Here is a 25,749-nt window from a genome sequence, read left to right as displayed (position 1 = left end):
GCTCACCCTGACCCTTGGGCCATTCCCCAATCTCTAGACACACACAGCAAACATGTGGACTAGAAATCTGGAGCCACCCTTTTGGGGCACCCATTCCTGGCTCCTATCGATTGCTTCCAACTGCCTTTCTCCCACCCACAAATTGAAACAAAATAAGAATCAGAACTGTGGCTTTTACACTCTGTTCCTTCAGTGTCAGTCTGAAGATGGGGGGAGGGCACCCACTGAGCTCTGCAAACTCACCATGGGCTGCAGCGGGCAGATTTGGGGGTGGGGATGGGTGTGAACAGATTGTATCCACAGCATCCAGGACAGGATGGAGATCTGGCCCAGGCCTCTTATCTCTCTTTCCTTCCAGCCTCAAGGAGAGGAGGCATAGCTTGGGGTGGGGCGCCCTCCCTACGCCCTCTACTGGGGGAAGGCTAGAGGTTTTAAGACAAGGTAGGGTCTCAGCAATGGAGGAAAAGGTTCAACATTGGCACTAACCCTCTACTTCCCATCCGCTCCCTACACCCTTGAGAACGCCCCACAATACCCTCCCCAACCTGCCTATCTGGATGGTGGAAAACAGCCCAGCTTTGCAATCTTATAGGTCCAATTCCGAGGTACTTTAATCTCCCCCAGCACTGTTTTCTCTGTAAATGAGGATGTCTCTCTCCCAGAATTGTAGAGTTTAAGATTTGTAAAACGCAGGTTAAAGCCCTTGACACACAGAGCTCTACAGACGTTAGTATCCCATTCTCTCCAGCTCCCACTTAAAAAAGGACTAGGTCCCAAAACACCAGGTCATATGTAAGACAGGGAGCTAAGTGATCAGTCAATGATCTTGCCTAATTCACAACCCTCTAAGGTGGATTCTGGTTTAATATTCTTGTTTTACAGATGATGAAACATGCTCAGAGAGGTTGTCAGGACCTAGAAAGTGGCACAAAGTTCGTAGTTTTAACTGTGAAGCCTATCCCACAGCCCCCACTAAAACCTCTTTGTTGGTGGAATTCCCAGGGTGAGCAACAAAAAAAGGCAGATTAGTTCTCTCCAGCCTGAAGAGTGGTAATAGACACTTCCCTCCCAAGCACAACACAATCTGAAGACTATGCCCTTTAACTGCTCTGTGCCCTAAGTCATACCCCCTCCCAGCCTCAGCAGCCAAGAAACTGACACCCTTCCCCAGCTCCAGATTTGATTCTCCCAAAACACACTCAACTCTCTAACCCTCTCACCCAATGCGCATAAGCCATTAATCCCCTCCCTAACGCATCCAACCTTGACCTCCCTTCCACCTAAAACACACACAAGCCTGACTCTCCCCATAATGCACACAGAATCCCAACCTCCAGGGTAAACACCAGTCCTCAGAGACCAAGCCCCAAGGTCTGGCTTGGGGGAGGGGGAATCCCTGTGCCATCTCTGGGGTTCCCACCATGGCTCCCTGGGAGTCTGTAGCAGGATAAATCCCCTCCCCCACAGTGACCTGGAGAGAATCTGTCATCCCACAGGCCACTAGGTCTCTGAAAGGCACACAAATGCCACCTAAGGTGCTGCCTCCCTCCCACCTGGGAGAAGGATGAGGAAATAGGAAAGATCCAACACTTCTCCTTTGGCAGGGAATGGAAGGAGGAAGCCTCATTAGTGAGGTGTCCTACAAAAAGAGTGGCAGAGGACCAGAGCATATCATTTGCTCCCTGTAGGAGTGGAGAGCCACTGGTTTCTACCTCTCTTACGAACTGCCGAACTCCTCGGCGCCAGTCTCCATCTCTGAGGCCAGAAACATGATTTCCTACCCAGAGCTAAGGAGCTCTGGTCATCAGGCACCCCTACCCCTACAGGAGAAGGAGGAAGGCCCATGGCCATGCCTCTGGTCCCAGAGAAGAGGAAGGTCAATAAGAAGCTCAGAAACTGGGGGTCCAGATAGAAAGATAAGTTGTTGTTGTTTACTAGGAAAGAGGAGGAGCAGAGAAACCCACAGGCTCACAGAGGGAGGGGGCAGGAAGGGGGCATTGCCTAACCCGGGTGGGGACAGCCAAAGAAGGCTACACTTGCCTGAAATGTGGGTACCCCACCCTGAGGGGAGAAGGTCACAAGGCTTCCCACCCACCTCTAAGAAAGAGGAAGAAACTTGCAACATTCAGGGCAGGGCAAAGCATTCACTCAGTCTGGCATAGGATGGGCACAGGATGGGGCCAGGCCCCAGCCCCCATCTCCAACCCTCCGAAGAGTCCAGGCTCGCAGTGAACAGAGTGTCTGGGAGCTCTGTTCCTATCACCTGGGGGAGGACAAGTTGTCCACAGACACCAGGTTGCAGACTCTCAACTCCTCTCTGCTTAAAAATCCCACTGGCACAGCCAGGCACAACGGCTCATACCTATAATCCTAGCACTTTGGGTGGATTGTTTAAACTTGGTGTTCAAGACCAGCTTAAGCAAGAATGAGACCCCATCTCTACTAAAATGTAGAGAAACTAGTTAGGCGTTAGAGTGGGTGCCTGTAGTCCCAGCCACATAGGAGGCTGAGGCAAGAGGACTGCTTGAACCCAAGAGTTTGGGGTTCCTGTGAGCTATGATGATGCCAAGGCACTCTAACCACAGAAACAGAGTGAGACAGTCTCAAAAAAACAAAAAAAAATCCCACTGACAGGGAACACTCTTCCAGCTCCAGTGAATCCATGTCCCTTCAAATATAGCAAATATTACAGATAGACCCACCTATTCCCAAGCATCCCTAAACCCCAGATACCAGCCTCCTCTCATCATCAGCACAGACTAGAAGACCAGACCAAAATCAGGGTCCCCAGATTCCGTCTACCTCACACTACTATATGAGGTAGAGGGAAGAAACAGATCACGGCTTGAGAAAGGGTATCAGGGGAAACTGAGGCAGCACTTAACTGGCCCCAAGGCATAAAGAGTGCGGGGGGTGGGGGTGGGATGGGATGGGGGGTGGGGAATAAAGGACCACAGACATAAAGTCCTTACTCTTGGTGGCTAGTGGGGCCTGGGAGGGAAGGGGCTGTGGCAAAACCAGAGGAGGCGATCCAGGAAGCAGTGGTGGTGGTGGGCAGACAGCCAGTGTGGGCAGTGAGGCACCCAGCCAGGGCCTGCTCCAGGGACAAAGAGACTCCCTGGCTCTGGAGAGAGAGCACTGCCCCCATACTGAGAAGGGGGCACTGACCCAACCCAGCCAAGTGCGCAGGGCAGTGGTGCCAGGCAGCTTGCCAGTGGCTATGGAAGGGGTAGTAGGTCCCTGGGACAGGGTATTCAGTTCCTGCTGGCCAGGAGAGGTGGGACATGTTTCCCAGGTCAACAGCTGACCAGCTGGCCAGTAAGTTGTCCATGGCCCAGTCTGCTGCTTCCACCCCCTCCCACCCCAGACCAGGCCCTGGCTCTCTCCTCCCCCAAGCCCTGGCCTGGCGCCCAGCTGGGCCCCGGGGGCCAGAGTTACTGTAAGCGGCCTGGCAGGCCCCAGCTCTGGACTCTGCCAGCTGGCCATAGCTGCCGCCACCTCCCACTACCTGGCTCGGCCAGCCAGGGAAGGCTACTAAGACCCCTGCCTAGCCAATGGGTGACCCCCATGGCAGAGGTCAGAGGCAAAGGAGAAAACACAAGCTTTGCCAAGACCATGCAAGTGTCCAAGGCTGGAGTCCAGGCCAAGTGCCCCCTCCTGGGACACTCAATATATCCACCAAGCTAGCCTGTAGATCCCTCCCTCTCATCCTCCCCACAAAGGGAAGCACATCCTAGCACAGCCAGGGATGGAGCTGGCAGGGAGAGAGAAGAGGATTCCAGCCGGCCTACCTCTGTCTATTCTGTCAAGCCCTCAGAGGCACCGTGGGGAGGTGGGGTGGGATAGGGGTGCTGCTTTTACCCTCAGTAGAGCTCCCATTTCCACCAAACAGCAAGAGGTTTGTTTACCACCCCTGGCCTCTATGTCCAGTCCTTGGAGCTATTTATAAGGCCCTCAAAAGCAAAGCACAGAAGAGGGCTGCAAGGAGCACTGTGGGCCAGAACAGCATGGTTTCGTCTCTCCCTCTGCCTCCCCAACATCAAACAAACAACCACTACGATCAGCCTACAAACTGTGGGGCTTTCACCCTCAAGCCCCCAAATCACGGCCTCCTCAAATAGGAGAAAACCTTGCCACTCACTGGTAGAATAGATGTGCCCAGAGCCCAAGCCCTAAGGCCTGCCACCCTCCACAGGTCCCTCCCACGAAATGTCCCCCAACACCCAGAGACTTACTGGCTGGGGATGGTGTGCTATATCCACTAACTGGAAGCTGGTGCTGGAGAGTGGTCAGAGCGCCTGGTGGGGACAGTCCACCCAGCATAGGAGGGAAGAAGAAGGCGTAGGGGGGCACCGGGTACCCATTGAGGTGCCCGCCCCCAGGTGTTGGGCAGGAACTGCTGTTGCTGGCCATGCCAAGCAGCCACAGTCAGAAGGGCAGGCAGACAGTCTGGCAGGGGGCTCTGGTAGGCTTCAGGCCGCCTCTCCTCGGGGCATGGGGCCTGAGTCCAGAGAGGGTTTGGGTGGTCAGTCCACCCCCACCCCCTTTTGTCCTGGAGCTGTTGTCCAAGGAGAGCAGGCTATTCTCAGCCTCCCGGAGCCCCCACCTTAGCTGGGGGTCAGGTGAACTGGGGGACGTCTCAAGAGCTGATCCTTTGGTCAAGTAGTTCTGTGAGCTGGCACTTTCCTGGGAAGGTCCAAAGCTGGCCTTCAGGACACCAAAAAGGATGCCACTCCTAGATGGGTCCCGGCTAGGCGGCTGGGGGGGTCATGTCCTGTGATGCTGCAGAAAGAGGAAAGACAGGTGAGTGGGCACTGAGAAACAGGCACCCAGGCATTCCCCATGGAGCTCCCCAACCTGGGCTGCCGGAGATTTTCCCGTGGCACCCAGCTGAGCAGACAGCTGGCACCATGCCTAGCTGGCAGAGAAAACCTGGGAGCAGGGCCCAGACACTGCTGGGGGTAGCAGAATAGTACAGCCAGGGTGGGGAGACAGGGACAGAACCCAGAGCCTTGGAGGGCCTCTCACCCACAATCCTGAGGGGAAAGGGTCCACAGTGCCACCCCAAGGGATCACTACAGCAGAACCAGGCAGCTCACCCTCCTTTTCCAAAGGGGGTTACCTGAGGTCAAGATGCAGAGAACTGAGTGCTTGGGGGGAAGAGGGAGGCGGAGGAAAAGCCGCTTCCCTAAAGCATGAGCACTTCTCAGAAAAATGACTCCTAAGCTGGGGGCCCCTCTTACACCACTTCCCCCCCAAATCCAAGCCCAGCACCCCAGATGAGTTTGTCCCACAGGCCCTGGGAGGAGACCTATTTATATACACACAAATAGGGAAATGGGAACCAGGAACTCTGAAGTCTCACCTTCAATGCTTAACAGCACGGATGGTCCGGGGGTACGCAATATAGGAGGGCAGGACTACCCAGGAAGCCGCCTACCCTCAGGCAATAGAGGGGCAAGAGAGAGTGATCTCAGAGTTCACCCACATACTCTGAAGCAAAACACAAGAACAGGGTGGGAGATGAAAGGTCAGATGCCCCCTACCAGTGTGTACATAGCTCCACACCCTGTTTGAAGAGCTGGGAACCAGAGAATATGTATAGATAATACCATGTGTAGAGAGAAAGAGAGATGAACCCAGAGATTCCAAAATACAGTCAGACAGGCAGCAAAGAGAGCAAAGAGAACATAAAAAATAGATCCACAAGATGATGTTTGAAATCCATTCTGGTATAGGCTATACATATACGTGTATTTATATACATCAATATGTGAATATGTACCCACGAAAGACAAAAGAGAGACAAAAAGAAACATGGCCAGTCACAATCAAGATGAGATACCACTTCACACCCACTAGGATGGCTACAATCAAAAGGAGAGATAATAAAAGATATAGAGAAATTGAAATCCTCATTCAGTGCTGGTGGGAATATAAAATAGTATAGCTGCTTTAGAAAACAGTCTGACAGCTCCTCAACAGGTTAAACACAGAATTAGCATATGGCCTAACAATTCCACTCCTCAGTGTCTACCAGGAGATATGACAACATAAGTCCACAAAAAGACTTGTACATGAATGTTCACAGCAGCATCGTTCACAATAACCAAAATGTGGAACCAATTAAATGTCCAACTGATGAATGGATAAATAAAATGTTATATATCCATACAATGGAATATTATTCTGCCAAAAAAAGGAATGAATTAATATTACAATATTGTTGTTCCTTGAAGACTCTACAGTAGTTACAGAAAACCAATTTTTACATGATTCCATTTATACGAAATGTCCAGGATACACAAACCTATAGAGACAGAAAGTAGGCTTGTGGTTACCAGGGGCTGGGGCGTGGATCTGAGGGAAATAGGAAGTGACTATTCATGGGTATGGGGCTCTTTTTGGGGTGAGGACAATGTTCTAAAATTGATTGTGGTGATAGTTGCACAACTCTGTGAATATACTAATACTTTGAATTGTATACTTTAATGGGTGAGTTTTATGGTATGTGAATTACATCTCAATAAAGCTGTTTTTTTAAAAAAAAAAAGGGCGGCGCCTGTGGCTCAAGGAGTAGGGCGCCGGGTCCCATATGCCGGAGGTGGTGGATTCAAACCCAGCCCCGGCCAAAAAGAAAAAAGAAGAAGAAAAGAAACAGGGGCACAGATACTCAAAGTAAGGACTCTCCCTTTCAAGCAACCACCCCTACTCTGCCCCCACCCCCAAGCTCAGGACATACTAGCTTTCAAGTTCCAAGTTCCAGACTCAAGGCTCAAACCTGGACTCCAGGGGACATGCACATGCCTAACATTTGGCTGGGGACCAGGCCTGCGATAGGGGAGTTCCTGCCAAGGCCACTGTGGAAGAGGCCAGGACTTCTGAGCCCAGCTCAGCCAGCCAGCCTGTGTTGAACTCAGGGAGAGAGGGAAAGAGGGAGGAGGGGACAGGTAATAGCTAGGGAGGGAACAGTTGCCCCAGGAGTAAAATCTGGACCTCATTAATGAAGATGATTTTTACTGTTATTCATTATGACAACCAAAGAGCCTCTCCTCTCTCCCAAGCGAAGTGCCCTCTTCCCTTCTCAGGCCCCTGCCAATTAATTCCCTCTTATGCTGAGAGGACTGCCATCAGGGGAACAGAGGCTTCACCTAACAGACCACACCCCTATGAAGCCCCACACAGTGGGAACTTGAGCTAGGGGAGGTAGGCAAGGGAAGGAAGGGCTGGTGGAACCTCACCAGTGCCTACAATTGGACTCTCACACACAGATACATACCACACACTTGCAGAAACTCATGCATGCAGGTCTACAGAAAACATCTAGGTGAGCAAGAGCATGCTTGCAGCCCCAGCCTGTGTGTGTAAGGGCATGCATGTGAAAAGAGGGAACCTAGAGATACCATCTCCCCTAGCTCAAGGGGTGAAGCCTGGGCTCCACCACACAGTGAACACAGTTTAGAACCTGCAAGCGCGGGCCCGGCTACACAGCTCCCCAAAGACATATAATCACAGCCACACAATTTCCCAAACGGCACATTCCCTGGTCTTCACACAGCCAGGCTGGCCCCTTTACCCGCTGCTCTGCCTGAAGACATGAGACCCTCCCTGTGAGCCCAGCCGGTGTATAGCACCCTCCACAACACACACCAGGGTCCGCAAAACTCAAGTGGATTCACATCCACATGAAGGCCTGTCTCCCTCGAGGTGAGGCCCAGGAGGCAACTGACGCAAACCAAAGCCTGAACCAAGGCTGAGGCCCAGAACCCAGCATCTTTACCCAGCTTTTGGGGGTTGGGGGTTGGGTTCAGTCAGTTCAGCCTGGACCTTCTGATGTCCACTCTTGCTCCCAGAGATAGAATTAATGCCCCTGGAGAGTTTGGAAATGGACCAAACTTTAATCTCTCCAAAGATTCCTCCCTCCAGCCCCCCACCTCAGATACATACTCCAGGGAGAGGCTGAAAGGCTTCCCCAACTCCCGGTGAGAACCTCCAGTATGCCTAACCCATTTCAGCCTGCAAACTTCAGTGCAAAGTTACTCAGCTCCCTGGAGAGGGCCTTGAGCCACAGAAGGGGGTAAAGGTCACAGAAATGGGCCAAGGGCCAGGCAGACCAGGAAACAGGGAAGGGCAAAAGCAGGGATGATGAGGGTGGAACCAAAAGAGCACAGGTCCTGCCTCAGAGGGTCCTCCAGGAGCCAAAACCCTCAGCGAGATGCCTGGGCCCCAGCCTCCTGCACCCAGGGGTGGAGAAGGCCCCGTCAGAAAATCGAAACCAGCACCAAAGAGAGGGAAAACAAACTACCCACATCCAACCTCCACCCTATGCCAACCACCTCCACTGCCCATGGGCACCCTCCCCCCACGAGAGAGAAAACCACAGGCCCTTCAATATACTGAGATTAGCCTGAACACAGCAGAAGAAAGGGTGAGAGGTCTGAGTCTGAAGTGCCTGCAACTAGTCTGAAGTGGCCCCTGCTTGCTAAGGCCACCCTCATTCCTAGAAGGTGCCAGGATCCCTTCCTTAGCATCAGTCATCTCTACCCCTGGCCAAAGTCACACAACTAGAGAAAAAGTTGACAGCTGTCTGGACCACAAAGATGGTAGAAAGAACCTGAGGTCTGAAGGGTCAAATCTCAGCTCTGCCACTCTGGGTGACCTTACGTAAGTCACTTAACCTCTTTAAGCATCTGTTTACTCGTCTGTGAGCTACCTACCTCAATAACTGGCTGTGTGATTTAAGAGAGGAAGTCCTGGAAAGCACCTAGCCCAGAGCCCAGCGCAGGGGAGGCCCTGGGCAACTGGGACCCTCCCATCCTCCCAGGCCCCTCACCACCACCTTGGTACCCCCTCAGCAGTTTCCCTTCTTTTTTTTGCCTTTCCCCAACCAGGGATAGCAGCTAGGAGGGAGAATTATGCATTTGCCAGGGTCTGCTTCCCCCCCAATCGAGGACAGGGATGTGGGGAGAGGGATATTTGGGGTGTGGGTGGAAGCCTGACCAAACTCCTTTCCAAATTCCCTTCTTTCATTTCACAAGCCAAAAAAGGAAACTTTGGATTTGGGAGGGGAGAAAGGGGAGAGAAATAAATTATTTCCTCCCTTCTCCTGAGAGAAGGGAAGCCAGGGGTCCCCAAACCCAGCTGGGCCCGGCCTCCCTTCTTTATTCACTCTTTTCTCTGCTTCCCAAGCCTCCCCACAACAACAGTTCCCAAGGAACAGAAGTCAGGCAGTCCCAGAGGGGCTGAGAAAAGGGGACAATGATTGGGGAGCTTAAAAAAAGGGGAGGCAGGGGGTTTCCTAAGTATTCTAGACAGTTAATGAATCATATGCAAATGATACCCAGGGCTCAGGCTCAACTTGGGCAGGAGGGATTCCAGCCCTGGCAGAAACAAAGACATGCCCCCTTTGGACCCCCTACTCTGCCAGAAGCTGGCCAAGCAGGGCAGGACAGAGCTGATTTCAAACCAGAACAGCGGGCTGGAACTATTTATAAACTTTCCAGGAAAACACTCACATACACACAAAGCCACAACCACTCCCCTCCTCCCTGCTCCTCAGTTCTGCAGACAGGGGTTGGGGAGCAGTGATGACTACTACTCTCTTTTTCCAGGACCCCGCTGGCCAAGGCTCTCACTCCTCTTCTCCCCAGCTAGCCCACAGCCCGGCCACTCTGGTCCTCTGTTTACCATGTAGTTACCAGGGTCTGGGCTGCAGGAAGCCAGGCAAGCTCAGCCTCACTTTAATAAAGAGCTGGGGGAGGCTGGGATGTTTGGGCTCCTCACGAGCCCCACAACCCCAGGACCACTGCAATATAGCTGGATCTGGTTTGAAAATCTGCCCCAGTATGCGCGGGCCATAAGCAGACCCTCACAGTAATGAAGGGAAGGCAGAAGTCCGGCGCCTTACTTCTAGGTGCTACCACTGCCCCTGCCTCGATCTGCGTCATGCCAGAAGAACAAATCTGACATCTGACATCTGAAATCTGACATCTCCCCAACTTGTACCCCACTCAGCCCAAGGTTCTGCCCAACTACACAGAACTGCCTGACCCCATTCACCACAGTTTCAGCAGTGACTGTACATGAGGTTGACAGGGCAACTGGACAACCCAAGCTCAGGACAGGCCACGTTCTAGGAGGAAGAAGTGGGGGTCTTTGCTGGACAGGGCAGGGCTCTCAACTCCTTCACTCCCAGCGACTCATACCCCAAAGTCTCTGGGGGACATGCTAGGGACTTATGAAGCCCAGGGTGGCTGAGGGGTCCACCCAGAACAAGAGCTAAAGCCTCCCACCAGGTCTTCCTTCCAAGCAGAGAGTAGGTGAAAGGGCAGGGGGCAGCCCAGGCCTCTAGGAGTAAGACCAACCCACAGGAAAGGAAGAAAACAGGAAGAGGAAGAGAAGAGCCAGCTCAGGCCACAGCCAGACCACAGGAGTGTATGGATCATACAAAGGCAACTCTGTCCCCTATGTCTGTGTAGGGGACCAAAGGGACACAGACAAAAGGGGACCCCCCCAGCTTGGAAACCCCCATCGTCACATCCAGCCTGGCATGGGTTTTCCCCACCTTCATCTTGACAGCTGCCCCTTTCACCACTACCTCTCCCTATTCCACCATGCAGGAAACACACGGAAAGCAAGTAGGGCAGAGGTGGGGAGGGAGGCGACAGCATTCCCCAGTCCATTCCCCTGACTCAGCCCCAACCCTGAACTGCCATATTCTAGATCGAATCCTACAGGGGCAAACTATCAGTAGGACTTGATGCTCCCAGCCCCCTTCCAGCATCCCATTCTGGGGACTAAAGTTGCAGGGAAGCCAAATGCACTCCCCCACTTCTGCCTCAGGATATCCTTTTGGCTCTGACCCCGGACCAAGCCTGAGTCAGATTGTGCCCTGCCCCAGACCACCCCCACTCACCGACACCCCACCCTGAACATCCTACTCTACAGTTTGGGCTAGAACCAGGAGGAATCTCTTTCCCCTCTTCCCTCAGCTGAATAGGGAAGCCCACAAGGGGGTGAGGAGAATAGGTCATGGAGTCCCATCACCTTACCCTTAAAGAACAGGACATGTCGGATCAGAGAGAAGCTGGTGCAGGCTATGTGTGAAGAGGAGAGGATGATCTGCAGAGCTAACACCTACCAGCCCAAAAACACACAGCCTGGGACCCTGCCCAGAGTCCCTACACCCCAGTCTGGATCCCAGGAAGCCACAGAAACTGCCTGGGGAAGGTGGTTTCCATCAGAACACAGGACTGGGGCAGGCTCTAACACTGTGAAAGGGGACAGGGTTCCCTGAACCAGCATCTTCATGAGGCAGAGAGATCAGGCTACAGGGCACCAGGTCTGCAAAATCAGTCAAACTCACACAGCCACAGCCACAGTCAAGCACAGCCAGAAGTAGTCACGGTCTCCCCAACACTCAGGCTGAGTAGGTGGTGGTGACTCCTTTCCTCAGACTGAAGTCTGGGGGGTCCTAGAGGATCTAGGGCATCAGAGACCACACACACTCAGCCTGAAAGGGTCCCCCAGCCAGACTCCCCCAGTACCCGCCCCCCAGCTTCATGGGGAGGGGTAGCTCCCTTCCCACAAGAACCAGGGTAGTACCCACGGAGGCCATCACCATGGCAACCAACAACAAACATCCCAGGAACCACAGTGGGACAGGAAGTGACAGCCACGTGACGGGAACACATTTTTTTTCTTAGCATTGGGGTAGGGGTGGTGATGAAGATTGTTCCTGGCCCCTGGGGAATCAGCAATCCCCCAAGTTTCCCCCCACCTGGAGCTAGAGGGAAGGGGCACCACTAGGTGGGTGGCCACCCCCACTGCTGTGTGCCCAGTGGGGGTGGGCTGCAGGACTTACTGGGCTCTCCCTCCCTGCCTGCCACTCACTCACGGTTTCCCCCCCTTAGCCCCCCTCCTCCCCACTTCCTGCCGTGACTGGAGATCAGAGAACTCCCCACCGCAGCTTCCCCTTCTCAAGTCTCGATTCCTGGGCTGAAGGTTTCACTGTGGGGCGAAGGAGAGAGGGAAGGAGGGCTGAGGACCTGCAGTAGGACCCAGGGGACAGAATCTCCAGAGGGAGGGCCAGGAGGAAGCCACTCCAAGGTAGGTGTGTACACACAGACACCCAGCTGAATGGGTCACGGTCTCATGGTGACACGGCCTGGCAGGAGCACAGTGACACACAGAGATAGCCTGAACTCAGGCAACTCTGGGGGGAAAAGGAATAGAGCCAGAGGATCCAGACCCTGCAAACCCTTCTCCGGACCTGTCCTGAGTCTCCTTTTCATCTCTGGCATCTATTAGCATCCAGGCAGGCAAGGTTCTGATTGTGCCCGACACCTGCCGCCTCTCCTCTGCTTTTGGTACTAAGGAATCCCCCTCAAAGCTCCAAGGTGCCCGCCCAGACGAGGGCACCTTGGCTGGAGGTGGGAGAATGGAACCTCCCTCCACCCCCCTCCCTTTCTCTGCAGATGTCCCAGACTATATTTAGCCCAAGCTGGGCGGCCAGCCAGACCCAGACTCCCCACTGGCCTGGAGCTGAGCTCCCAGTTTTTATGCAATTAAAATATTAACAGAGAACCACCCCCATCCACACAATCCCCACACCCCTGCCAGGGCTACAGTGCTTTGAAAACTTGGAGAGGAGCGACCCCTCCCCCCCCCAAAAGCCAGTGATGGGGCTGGGCGGTCACTCGGCAGGACAGGGGCATCATCCATGAGATCAGGGTGACACTGAGTAGGGAGCCTTTCCTTGTTCCGGCCGGAAGGGAAAGGCATATCCAGGTGGGAGGTGGGCTGCTGCAAAAATTACATCTGTCATTTTGCAGCCCCCTCCCTGGCCAGCTCCAGTTACAGGGCTGGGGCTGGTAACAGGTGCTGGCCAGTCTGGCAGCAGCCTAATCCCCCCACCCGTTCCCCAGGCTGACAGTGGTGCCTGGAGGTCCGGTAGGGGCCCTTTGGGGCAGGATGTTAAGTAACAGAAGGTATCACTGCCCAGAGGGGTGGGCAGCCCATGGCCCTTTTGTAAGAGCTGGCCCCTGGGCCATGTGATGTGTGCTGGAAGGTCTGGGGAAGCCAGGGAAAACTTAGTTCCACAGCACCTATTTCATTTCCCCATGATGCCAGGCAGGCGGGCTAGAGTGTGGGAGGTCTGTCTGCCTGCCTCTTCCTCCTCCTCCTCTCCAAATTCCAGGAACAGGCAAGTGAGGCTCCAGTTGCAGGGAGAGAGAGAGAACAAGCAGGCGGTCCCAGCCTGAGGGGGGGATGAAGGGGGAAGGACTGCAAGATCCAGACGAAGTTAGAGACACCCACACCGGAGACACCCACACCGGAGCCAGACTGGGGACAGACACACCAACGCTGACACATTCTCACACTCTGGGCCAGGTCCCCGCATGCCGCCCACTCTGAGGGAACACCCGAACACCCTCAATCAATCCTGCCAATTTCCAGAACACTCCCTGGACACACACGGAGATCCAGGCGCTGTCCCCCACCCTGCATCTCCCCACAAACCGTGTGGGCTCCAGACAGCAGCTTGAGGGTGGAAAGGGGAGCAGAGGGAGGAAAGACAGCAGGCGTCAGAGAGAATGTGCAGCCAAAGCCCTGAGAGTTGGGGATATCAGTTGCCACACTCCCTTCCCAAAACCCAGTAAGTCAAGACAACCCTGGTCATCATGCCAGGGACCCTGCCAGCTTCCCATACTCCTAAAACCACCTCCATCAGACGGGTGTGGGGTGCTGAGCAAGTGAAGATTACCCATTTATTTGTCACAGGGATAGTATTACCCATCACCCCAGATCCCAGGCAGTGCTCCCAAACAGACCCCAAAGAGGCAAAACATACCCAGCCCTCCAGTCCTGCCCTGCTCATGTTTCCCAGAGGACAGGGAACTGAACATTGAAGTTTGTATTTTGGGACAGGCCCCACCCTCACATCACACAATTCTGAGGACCATCCCACATAAGACCCTGGAGTCTAAGCAAGGAGTAGCCTGGGAGGAAAGGTCCCAGTGGGTAGAGCCAGCTTCAGAGACTAAATGAATTAGGGGAAAAGGAGCTTATTAACTGGGGCCTGGGTCAACATCCCGAAAACAGACCTGAAAGGCCTCTCAGACAATGCCCTCTCCCCCACACTAGATAGGGTGGCAGGAACCAAGTCATGGCACGTGTAGGCGACTGTGCCCGGTGGGGGAGGCACAGGGCAATCAGGATGGGGCTGCCCACAGCTAGCTTCCTGCCGGGCTGCTGCAAGTTAGGGAGTAAGAAGTGGACTAAAAATGTGTCCCAGGGTAGAAGCAAGGGCATTTAGGGTCAGACTGGAGGAAGAGAGATTTAGAGGCTATAGGAGGAGGTGGCCAGGATGAAGCCATTCCAAGCCCAAGGTCTTCTCAGAACAGCCACTGAATCTGTACCACTGTCATCAGTCTGGTGGTGAAACCTCTGCAGTGGCCACCTCACACACACTTACTCATACCCTCAAAATCCCTGAAAATCCAAAATCCTCAGCTCCCAAGAGCCTACTTGAGTCTGACCCCACAGACCTCTCTGTTTCAGAACACCACAAAGTGCAGACAACCAGGTAGTGCTAATGTCCTAAGTCTTCCCAGTGTACTGTCTTTTCAGAACCACAAACTCCCTGACTCCACAACCACCACCCCCTCTTCCTCCAGGACAATGAACCACACATCTAACTCCACATACTCTTTCTCCTGTTCCTTCCCCCAAAATCATCTCCACCCCCACCCAGGGGAAGCCCCAAGACTCCAACCCACCCCAACTCCAACCTGGGGCTTCCCCAGCGCACCCTCCTCATCAAGCCCTAAAGGAGAGTTTGGGGCCTGAGCGACAATTTCCTAGCAAGACCTGAGAGGTCCTTACTGAACCACTTCCCCCAAACAATCTTGCCCTATGAAGACTACAGCCAAAGAAAAGGTTAAGAGACACTGAATCTCCTAGCCAGAAAACTGGGGGTAGGGGACATCAGGAGCAGAAGTAGTGGTTGGGGTAAGCAGTAGGGGTGAGGGGGAGTGTTTTCAGGAACAATCCCTTCAGAGATTATATACATACACACTTGTGCACACAGCCAGCAGGCAGAAGACAATCTGGCTACAGAACAGGGAGCCAGCCCCATCACGGCATACCCTTCCAGGCCAACACATCCAAGATAGGATGGAGGGTGGAGAAACATCTCCAAGGCTGGAGGGCTTTTTTGTATGAGTTGGTCCCCACCCCAGCCTAGCACAATGGGGGTCAGTCTCCCTTCCCACCAAGCAACCTGACAACAGGGTAGCGCCCAGAAAAGAGGGGACATAACCAAGATGATTTCCCAGCTCCCCCAAAACACACACACCTGGCTAGCAGCTTCCAAGCCTTGTGGGTGGCACCAGGTCCCAGACACCCTCAGCAAAGCAAGGTCGGCCAGTCTATTCCGTCCTCACTATCACGCCCAAAATCTTCCACACCCCATGGTAGCACAAGACCCAGGGACACCCCACAGACACACACTGCACTGGCTTCCGCACCCAATTCTGACGGCTCCTCTCACTCCACAGGGGACACCAGCTGAGCGGGCTCCGCCCCCCAGCCGGCTCCCTCTGGTAGGGGTGGGCCCCCTGGCTGATTCTCCCCAAACCACAGAACAGCTCAGATAACAGGAGGGTAAGAAGGAGGGGGCCAGTCTGTTGGGCATCCGATCTCTCCCCAAACAGGTTTGAAAGTCTTTTTGTTTTGCTTGTTTTTAAAGAGAAAAGAGAGAGCAGGATTTCCCAGCAGCAGTTCTGCAACAGCTCGAGCACCGGGGACACGCGCGGCAGACCGCCCCAGACGCCTCAAGGCTGCGCGCGAAGACACCGCGCAGGCAGACGCACAGACGGGGCTCCCCCACCCAGGACGCGGTGGCGGCGGCGACGGGGTGGGAAGCCCAGGAAACCCCGGGTTCCCGTCGGAACCCGCCCGGCACCAAGGCCCCTCCCGCAGCGCCTATCAAGAGCAGGCCCTGGGGACCCTATGCCTGCGGGAGCCAGGGACTCCCCAAAAAACCCGGAGAGAGGTTACCTCGCAGTGGGGGGACGCAACCCGTTGGGAGTGCCCGCGGGCACGGCGTCTGCCCTAACCCGGACCCTGGGTACCGCTTGGCATCGGGGGTACGGGGTCCCCGGAGAGGAGCCGTCCGGGGGGCCGCGGCTCAGGGGCGCGGGGCGACGGCAGCGGCCATATCGAGTCACGTGCGGAGGCTGAAACTTTACCCGGAGCCCCAGACTGGGGGGGGAGGAGGGTACGGAGCAGGGTGGAGGGAGGCCCTTTCCCTCAGACCCGCCCCCCTCCGCCCACGGACCAATCATCAGTCAGAGGCGGGTCCGTAGGATCACGCCCAGCCGCCCCGCCTCCTAATAGACCAAGGGAAGGGCGAGTCTTAAAGGAGCCCTCCTAGCTCAAGGCTGGACCGTGGGAATCTGGGAGAATCCCTCCCTCAAGGCCAGAAAAGGAGATGCAGATCGAGGAACGGGTGAAAGTCTGTATACAAAATGGAAATAGGGCTCGGTGGGGAAAGGACGGCAGTGTACTATCCAACACTCCTTTCTTCCCAACCACACACACCCACACTCACAGGTTCACGGATCACACTCACACCTTACACCTACCTAAACCCAGGAAGAGAGGCAGCGGCGTAATATGGAAGTGAACGCAGTGACTGACCCTAGCTGTCAAGCCCTTATTGCCCATAATTACAATCCTCCTCCAGGGACCGGTTGGAACTGAGAGTTGTATGACCTTGAGCAAGTCACCTCCCTTCTCTGTATCTTAATTTTCTCATCTGCAAAAAAGGAGTACAGGAGTAGGTCTCCCACACGTACACCTCCTTCCCCAAATACTTCTCCAGCTCAAGTGAATAGGAGGGGCTCTGGCCCAACCCAGCCCCTCAAGTCCCCTTAAAGTACACTTCCGCCCCAAAGGGCTTTTGGATCTTCCAGTAGGGGCGCCCAGGAGCACCCCTCCAGGCTAAAAGACTCAGACTCAAGTTTCCCCCTCCTGGCCAAGTCTAGAGGAGCCAGAAAAACTCTCATTCATGTTTCAGCTGCAAAGGATCTGAATCACCCTCTATCTGCAGAGACCCCAGGCCCCAACACCGTCATGAGCCCCGTCCCAGCCTGTTGCTCTGTTTAGGAGGATCACGTCCCTATCGCTAGCAGTTCACTGGGTTGGGAAGTGGAATCACTAGGGAACAGACCCCCCTCCCGTTCCCAGACAGAGAAATGGTCACAAGTGCCCCCACAGGACTTCCCATTGGAAGAGGAAGTGCCACACTTCCAAGCGTCCACTCCCCTGAGGTGTCTCTCAGCCTGACCCGGTGGCAGAATTCTCAGACCCACCCGTCAGTCGGGCTCCGCTTTACAGACAGGGGAAGAGTGGGCGCGGGGGAGGGGGTTGTCCACGCTCGCACCAGTTAGTTGCAGAGGCAGGTCTAGAATTTTAGGTATCTGTCTCTGGCGTTAGCCTCCCAACCTTGGTAAAGTAGGACAAGCCGGGTTGGCGGGACCCTCTGCCTTGAGCTCCAGCGGTGGGAGAAATTGCCTCAGCAGTTCAGGACAGCTTCAGGCAGAGCCTCCCGGCTTCCCTACTTTCCCGGGACCCTTCCCGCCAGTTGAGCCTGGGCTGTGTACTGCTCGCCTCTGGATTTCCGTCCACCGGTGCGAACCTCCCGCCCAACCTCTCCCGCCCTGTCCTGTCCAGATCCATCCGCAAACATGCGCTCAGCCGGCAGGAATGCGCCAATGGCTCCCAGATGTGGACGCAGACGCTTAACCCCTTCGCCCCCAGCCTCGCCCCCGCAAGGGCCTTCCAGCCTGAACCCCGCCAACAGCAGGGAGCTTCGCCCAATTGAGGAACTAGTGGGGGGGTGTGTCAGCGCCAGCCCACCTTCCTCCTCCCCTCCCGGTGCCCACAGACACCTCCTGACCTAGATCCTACCAGTCTTTCTTCCAGCTGAGGCTAGAGGGGAAGGCTCACGGACACAAAAATGCAAGTGTGCAGGCATACTTCCTCCCCGCCTCGTACTATCTTCATATACACCTGCAGGTCAGGTACGCTCCTGTTGGCTGAGATTCAGGCACCCTCGTACAAACGCATACTCACGTGCATTCGGGGCACGAATGTGTACACCCCCAAGATGCATGCATGCACATCCATACAGAAGAACATACAAACATTTGTGCATATGTAAGTGCATGAAGCCAAGGATGGGACACACTTCCGAACCAACATAACAGTAGGTCTATGCAGATAAAGAAATTCATAAATGCACAAACCCAGCCCCCACAGGGGGTCTAGACAGGCACACATGAGACCAGCAGCCATGTATACAAACACAGCCTGCACACCTTCCAGCACTCTCTTCCTGCCCAGGGCAACCTGTACCACCCATCCAAGGTCAAGCCCTACCCAAACTAGACTCCAGAAAACAGGAAAGATCCCAGGTGGGAGGCTAGGAGTCTTCAATCTGCAGCAGCAGCTGAACTCCAGCTGGGCTGAGCTCACAACAGGGCTTCCTCCTCTTTCCCACCAAGGACCCTGGTACAAGAGAGAAGAGTACCCAGGAGATGACAGGAGACTAGCACAGAAAGAAAAGCCACGAGCCCAAGGGATCCTCACTCTTTAGGAAAGATGCTCTTTCTTGGGGCCTACCCTTTACCTGTACACAGAAGGCTATAGGCTGGGGGAGGAGCCTGAGTCTGGTTTCCCAGCCTTGTCTGGTTTCCCAAGACAAGGATCCCTCTTCAAACTAGAGGAAGCCAAGAGAGAGCCCATAAAGTCAGGGGCCAGTGACAACTCTCACTAGTCAAAGGAGACATAAAATAGCTTTGAAACACCCTAAGAAGGCCCAACACTTCTAGTGAAACAAGGCCTCCCTCTCATATCTGTGGGAACTCCTAAAGAATCACATAAATGGTAGCTTGAAAAGAGGATAGAAAGCAGTTGTCCCTAAAACCACCTGGATGTAATGTGGGTAGGGTGGAGTTGTCTATTGGAAATAGCCCTAACTCCTCTTCCCTTCCCCAGCCTCCCAGATTATCCCAAAAGGAGCTCCTCCCCCTAGATCTTAATAATCCCACCTCATTTGATTCTCGAAGTCCTGAAGGGGCAGGGTTCCTGTTTCTATCCCACAGATGAGAAAGATGAGAAAACTGAGACACAAAAAAGAAATTGCTTTGCCCAAAGTCATATGACTTGTCAATGGCAGAGCTGGGATTCAAACTCCCAGTGACCTCCTCAACTCCCCTCACCCACTATTTATTCCAAATCAAACATATTCCACTCTGTTCAGTACCCTGCTGCCTCTTCCTTTACCCCGTCAGTGGAGCACATGGGAGAAGCACCATCCTTGCCTGGCTCTGCATATTTATGGCTGGGGGCTAAGACACCAGAGAGAGATCAGACACTGGGGGCTACATACATAGCCCTCCACTCCCACACCAAGCATAGTGCCCACCTGCCTAGCAAGCATGGCTGGGTGACTCAGCTGCATCCGGGGAAGATGCCAGGGCAGTGACTCACCTACCGAGAAGAGCTGAACCTGGCCCCTTGCCAGCCTCAGGACATAAGCGACTTAGTCACCACCAGGACTGTGGTGCCCGCCAGGCACAGCCTAGGGATGGGAGACAGGGGAAGACTGTCCCTCCATGGTTACATGCGCCCCCTGGTGAAGAACAGCTCTTAGCATCCTGGGGCCAACAATGGCTGTGCCTGACCCTACCCCCTCACCACTGCCCACCCCCACCATGCTAGGCCTAGCTCTAGTGCTAACAAGTTTTGTGAGACCCCTGGGCTGCCCTGCCCCCTGTAGCCTGCCCCCTGCCTATCACTCACCACCCACTCTCCCCCTGCCTCTCCTCCTCCTGCCACCCAAGTTGTACCCAGGAGGTGAGTCTCCTTTAACATGTCCTGGCAGCACCTCCTGCCCCCACAGCCCCTCTCACCCCCTCATATACACATGCACTCATACATACTTCTGCCAGCCCTGCTTCTGCCAGCAGCTGCTGAAGTTGTTGAGCAGGAGGGAAATCAGGAGGGTGAGGTGCAGGGATTGAGTTACCAGAGCTGATGGGGTAGGCTGTCACCTAATCCCTTCCCCATCTTGTCCTCTCCCACCATCTCCCTCACCCACCTCCCTCCTTCTCAACCTCTGGCTGGCAGCCTACTGCCCTTTAAGCCCCTCCATCCCCCCTCTACCCAAGCTAGAAAATAAATGTTCAAGGGTATTTGTCATGCTAACACCAGCCCAGTAGCTGAGAAAGAGAGAGAATGAAAGAGACAGAGATGGACAGAAAGAGTAATTCTTGTGCTCAGTGCTCTGACTACAACCACAGATGTGTATGTCCATGTGTATGCTGACCCAGAAGGGGAATGAGTAACTCTGCAAGTCCCAGGAGAGACAGTGGGGCCCAAGGGGAGCCGACAGGCGGAACAGCTTCAATCCATTTGCACTATTGATTTCTCACACACTGTGGCAGGCCTGATGGGGGGCATGATAAATCAGCACCCCAGAGACATAGAAACTGAGTGGAGTGAAGGAGAGGAGCTTCTACACCACAATTTGTGGCTCACTGAGACCTGATTGGTGGGGAGGAGTGAGCAGCAGAGGAATAAAAGATGTTGACTGGCAGGAGATAGGGTTAGAAAGAGGGTGTTGGATTAAGGCCTGTCTGGAACACCACTTTCCAGCTGGGCCTGAAGCTAACTCAAAGCAAAAAGCTGGGGGACAGGTGCAGTATGACTAGCTACATAGGCAGGGCCCTGAACAACTCCAGGGGGTGTCATTCATACCACAGTCTATGGAATGGCTTCCCCTGCGGCTGTACACAATGTGGCCCTGGGGGAGAGGCTGAGGCAGGAGACAGAATACACTCTGAATTCTGAGGGACAGTAGTTCTCCCCTGAATTTTCTACCTCCACACCCCACAACTCTCCTCAAACACCCACCCATGCCTCCAGGCTTCAGAGGAGGGCTCCCTTCTGACTAGTGATCATATGCAGGTAGTAATCTTTACACTCCTCAGTTCTGCCCCCTTTCCTTTGTTGGAGGTATTAGCAAACCACCATGACCTGAGGATCCTGGGTTTGGCAGGAGAAGGGCTCACAAAGGGATCTGGAGACGATGGAGACCTGCATCCTAGTCTTCTGTCTGTCCCTGATTCATCCTGGAACTGCAGACAAATCCCTGGCCCTCTCTAGGTCTCTAAAATGAGGGAGTTGGACCAGATGTCCCTTCTCTAAGGTATTTCCAATTTCCATAGCTTGCCAGCCTGTGAGCCTGTTGGAACCTGTCCAGCACCTTAATTCACACCAGTGGCCACAGGCCACCCAACACCAACCCTGACCTCCTTCCAGCCTGGACACAGACTCTCTCCACACAGACTTATAAACAAACCAGAGTGGGGCTTATGGAGACCCTGCACAAACAAGCAGAGAGGGAAACAGACCAGGTGTGCCTGAGGTCCTTGCCACAGTATGCAAGGGAAGCACAGTGAAGGATGGTGGGGGACCACAATTGGAGAAAAATGGTGCAAGGGTCCTTCATGGAGCTAAGGACTGGTTGAGTGCCCTAGGTTAAATGTCATAACCTCTCTGGGCCTCAGTTTCCCCCTCTGTGAAGGGAAGTGTTTATCTAGGTAGCCTTTAAAGCCTCTTCCAGTAACCCCTGAGGAGTCCCAGGACTACGACTCTACGTACCTAGCCCAGCTAAGCCCATCTACCTGGGTTAGGTCCCTCTTGGCAAGGTCCTGCCCTGCCCAATATGCCTATTTGCTCTGTCGCTGTTCCTCTGGCCCTCCTCACTCCTCTGCCTGCCTGCTTACTCTCACCTTAGCCAGCCCTTCTGCCTGCCCCGTGCTTTTCTGCACGTCCCTCCTGCCAGGGGACAGACCAACTAAAAATAGTCCCTGCAGCCTTTCTCACCCACAGCTGCCCAAAGAGCAGGAAATAAGGGGGGCAGGGAGGCCCATGCCCTGCCCTCCCCCACTAACTCCCAGGTCAGAACTGTGTCCAGCACTCCAGCCTGGGGCTAGTGCCAACTTGGCCATCTTGGGGGTATCCCACACCCCTTCCCTAGGGGGAGGCCTGCCCATAAGTGCCTACAATCACAGAGCTACCCTACCCTGTGGGAGGAAGAGAAAGGAGGCAAGCGGTCTAGAGGGAAACCTTCCCAATTTCTGACAAATCAGTGCCAACCACATTGTGGGTACCAAGAGGGCAGGGCCTGGCTCCTCTGACTGGTCTTTTGAGGGCAGAAGGAATTGGCATGTGGAAGCTTGTGCTGGTTTCCTTCATCCTGGCCTGACTGGAGGGAAGACAAAATAGTGCCCTAGCCTCAATTATGCTAATCCCTTGTTCCCCAAAACACAGGGGTTTCAACAGCTACCCCCAGGTATCATGGGGGAAAGCTAAAAATGAGACCAGAAGATTTTGGCTACTCACATGTAAAGACAGAAGTCTAGAAGCAAGGACTGGCCTTCCTGCCAGGCTGGACATGTGCTGCCCCCAAGCTGAGTCAGAGGTTAGGAGGGAGAAGCTGGGGTGCTATGGTGCCATGGGCTGTTGTGCCCCCACTCCTATCCCATCTGGGATTCCTGACACCTCCCAGCCCTAGGGGAAGGCCCTCCCTGCACAGGAGGAAGGAAACCAGCTTAGTGACTCTCTGGAGCCCTGCACCATGAGGCAGGCGGGAAACCCAGGAGTCCTGGCACCCAGCCCAGAGAGTGAGTGGGAGAAATACCTTAGAGGGGAGGAAACAGCCCAGATCAAGGCAGACACATGGCACCCCCAACAGCTCCCAGACATGACCCATAAAGAGATAGTGGCCAAAGGGGCTGGATGGGGAAAGTGAAGACATTTCTGAACAGCAGGAGAGAAGAAAGTGAGACCACAGGAATGGGGAGGAGGTGGGATCAGCCTGGCTCTCACCTGCTGTTCTCCATCCTCATCAGAGGGAGACACTCTGATATTAAGGGCATCAAATATCAACCAGGTCGTCAGGACCTTGGTGTGCTTCCTCTTCCCCTAAGCTCCAGACCCCAGCCTGTTCATTCCTGAGCTTCTTATGGCACCCCTTCTCTGGGACCAAGCCAAATGAGAATTTAGCAGGCCCAAGGTAGAACTCAGGAGGTCCAGGCAGTGCCAGGGGCAGCCCTCATACCATCCTCCCACCGGCTTCCCTCCCGCCTGCTCTTAGCCGCCACACATATCTCAGCTGTCGAATCCGATTAGGGCTCCTGCCCAGTGAGCCGGACAAGGAGGCCACTGGGCAGGGGAGAGAGAGAGACAAGGACACCAAGCAGGGATGGCAGAAGGAAGGTGGAGACAGGACTCAGGGGAGAAGGTGTGGAGCCCCAGAGGAAAAAAGCCTGGTGAAGAGATCTATACTCTCTGGCAACAGCTACAACCTGCATTAGGGGAATTCTGCAGTACCTGGGGTAATAGCCCTGCCTGGTTCCTACATCCCCCAGATGGACAAGGATGGGGGAAGAAAACCGAAGGCCGAGAGATTGACCTAGATTTAGGAAGAGGATTCCATTCTCGATTCCCCCAGCTATAACTACCATTGGTACTGAGCTTTATGATACATTATCTTATGGGTCCTTTATGACAGTATCCTGGTCAGGCAAGCAGGGCTTGCTACTATTAGCCATTTTTACAAATGAAGAGACTGAGGCTTAGGGAAGGGGAAGACCTGTATAAATACACACAGTTAAGTGACCAGGCTGTCTCCAATTCAGGCCTCTGATTCCTAGTCCACTGTTCACACTCAGAATCTCTACTTTTCTTCTCAGATCTAGACTGGAAGAAAAGTCTGAAGCTACTCAATTATCTACCTTTTACCCCCAAACCAACCCTATGGGACCTTGGGAGCCATGGAAGAATGCAGAGCACACCCCACACTTAGCCAGAATGACTAGATGGGGATATGCCATCCACCCCACTGCACACTAAGAGCCAGAGGGATTCCCTTAAAGTGTGACCAGTCTCTTCTGTCACTCCCACCTCCCATCCACTATCCTCAGAGGTAAGATACACACTCACACATGGTTACCCAGGCAAGTCATACACCCTTCCTGTAAGCCCACCAAACTAGAATGAGATGCCCTAGATCTTCAGAGAGCAAGGCCTGTTAGCCAGCCACAGGAGGGTAAAAATAAGCCACTGTAAACAGTAGATGCCCATCTCGCCCTCTCTAAGAGGGCCTGTAGGAGGGCAGAAGCTTGGGGACCTCCCAGCTCTAGTGTAATACTAGGAGCCTGAAGCTCTGAAAGCCAAGGAGCTTAGGGAGCTGGCAGGGCTGGGTAACCTCCCGAATCTGGTCTACGCTCTCTTCCCTAGCCATCTGGGCTGAGCCTGTTCTGGCCTGGGTCACAGTTTGGTATCCTTCCCCCTCAGTGGACATAACCACTTCTGTCCAAAGCTTATAGATCTTACAACCACAGGCACATACACACATAGGAATGGGGTGGGGGCTTTTTGCAATAAGTGTTGAGGAGCTAGCAAGGATGGAGGCACTAAGGTTAAAGAACTTAACCTAGAGGAAAAGGTTACCAAAACACTAACAATCTCTACTACCCTTCAGCACCTTGGCCACCCAAGTGTGAGAAGAACCTGGAAGGGGGCATTAGTTTCCCTAGAAGATGAGTAGGGAATGGGGGCAAAGTCCTGAGCTCTTTGGGTAAGGAAGCAAGAGAGAAATTCCTCAGGGAGGCTCAGGTCCTTCTCTGGCTCTCTCCACTCTCTGCTACCCTAGCCAATTCTCCTGTCTAGGTGAGGTGGGGGAAGGGGTTTTAGGCAGTACTACAACAGAGGGTATAAGGGCATGGGGCCTGGGCAGAGACACCCCCCCAAACACTTTCCACTCTTTGCTAGAGAATGGGAAATGCAGGAAGGGCACTGGAGGGTGCTCAGGCTCCGAGCTTTCAGACAGCCCACAGTTCCCAGGATCCCACCTCCCAGGACTACAGTGAGAAACGGATGGGAAGGAGGGTTGGGGAAAGCTAGAATTGGTGAGAGGGAAATGGCAAGATCAGAAGCAGAGAGGCCGGGATGAAAGGCAGCCAAGGAAGAATGGGGAAGGGGTGTGCATGGTCCTACCTGCTCAGGTGTGTGTTGGCAAGGGGCGAAGGGGTTCCCAGGAAAACCGGGGAAGCCCTCTCAGCTCGATTCAGGATTCCCCCCTGCTTCTGGGTTAGGCTGCTGCAAGAAGCACAGGTTCCCGTTGGGTCCTAAAGCCCCCTCTCTAAGCAGAAGGCTCTCCCCACCCTCTTCTATCACCCAGAACTGGGTCAGCAGGTGCAAAGCTAAGGACCGATGAGGGAGAAATAAGAAGGAAGATGGAGATCTGAGTCATGGGTTAGACAGGAACAGTCCCTAGTCTCAAATACAGAGCATACGGATGACTTTAGCTCAGGATAGGATGACATACAACAGGAGGAAATAGACATTTCTGCCTGTCCTGAGTGGATGGATTTGGATTTTGGTGCTGGAGATGGGGTTAAGATCTTTTACATTGGGCGGCGCCTGTGGCTCAAAGAGGTAGGACGCTGACCCCATATGCCGAAGGTGGCAGGTTCAAACCCAGCCCCTGCCAAAAAAAAAAAAAAAATCTTCTGCTGAATCATTTAGCTATTGAGAATTTTGGGAAGAGAGCATTCATTTTGGATGGGTAGGTGCTCACTTCTGTCCTCTCCTCATTCCTGCCCACTA

General features: G+C 54.1%; 2 protein-coding genes across 9 annotated transcripts in view; one reads left to right on the top strand and one right to left on the bottom strand.

Moving 5' to 3' along the window:
• The window catches only part of RARA (retinoic acid receptor alpha), a 44,731-nt gene extending 19,479 nt beyond the window's left edge, over positions 1-25,252 (bottom strand). The window contains exons 1-3 of one of the 8 annotated variants that reach the window (XM_053570834.1): positions 16,063-16,202; positions 5,366-5,493; positions 4,236-4,782 (exon numbers count right to left, since the gene is read on the bottom strand). In XM_053570834.1, the coding sequence (XP_053426809.1) occupies positions 4,236-4,413 (178 nt within the window). In that variant the 5' untranslated portion in view covers positions 4,414-4,782; positions 5,366-5,493; positions 16,063-16,202. Of the gene's footprint in view, positions 1-4,235; positions 4,783-5,365; positions 5,494-7,947; positions 7,969-15,358; positions 15,520-16,062; positions 16,268-25,137 lie in introns of those variants that run through there. The other 7 variants (XM_053570835.1, XM_053570836.1, XM_053570833.1 and 4 more) reach the window with 7 other exon arrangements.
• LOC128571111 (uncharacterized) lies at positions 4,780-16,480 on the top strand. The gene is made up of 4 exons (XM_053570756.1): positions 4,780-4,803; positions 10,479-10,637; positions 12,234-12,316; positions 15,752-16,480. Exons 1-4 carry the CDS (start codon positions 4,780-4,782, stop codon positions 16,368-16,370), a joined length of 885 nt encoding a protein of 294 aa, XP_053426731.1. The 3' UTR covers positions 16,371-16,480.
• Positions 25,253-25,749: the final 497 nt, after the last annotated feature.

This window comes from Nycticebus coucang, chromosome 18, assembly GCF_027406575.1.
Source record: "Nycticebus coucang isolate mNycCou1 chromosome 18, mNycCou1.pri, whole genome shotgun sequence".
Taxonomy (NCBI): domain Eukaryota; kingdom Metazoa; phylum Chordata; class Mammalia; order Primates; family Lorisidae; genus Nycticebus; species Nycticebus coucang.
The sequence above is the reverse complement of the archived record's forward strand: the minus strand, read 5'-3'. Positions and strand labels throughout refer to the sequence as shown.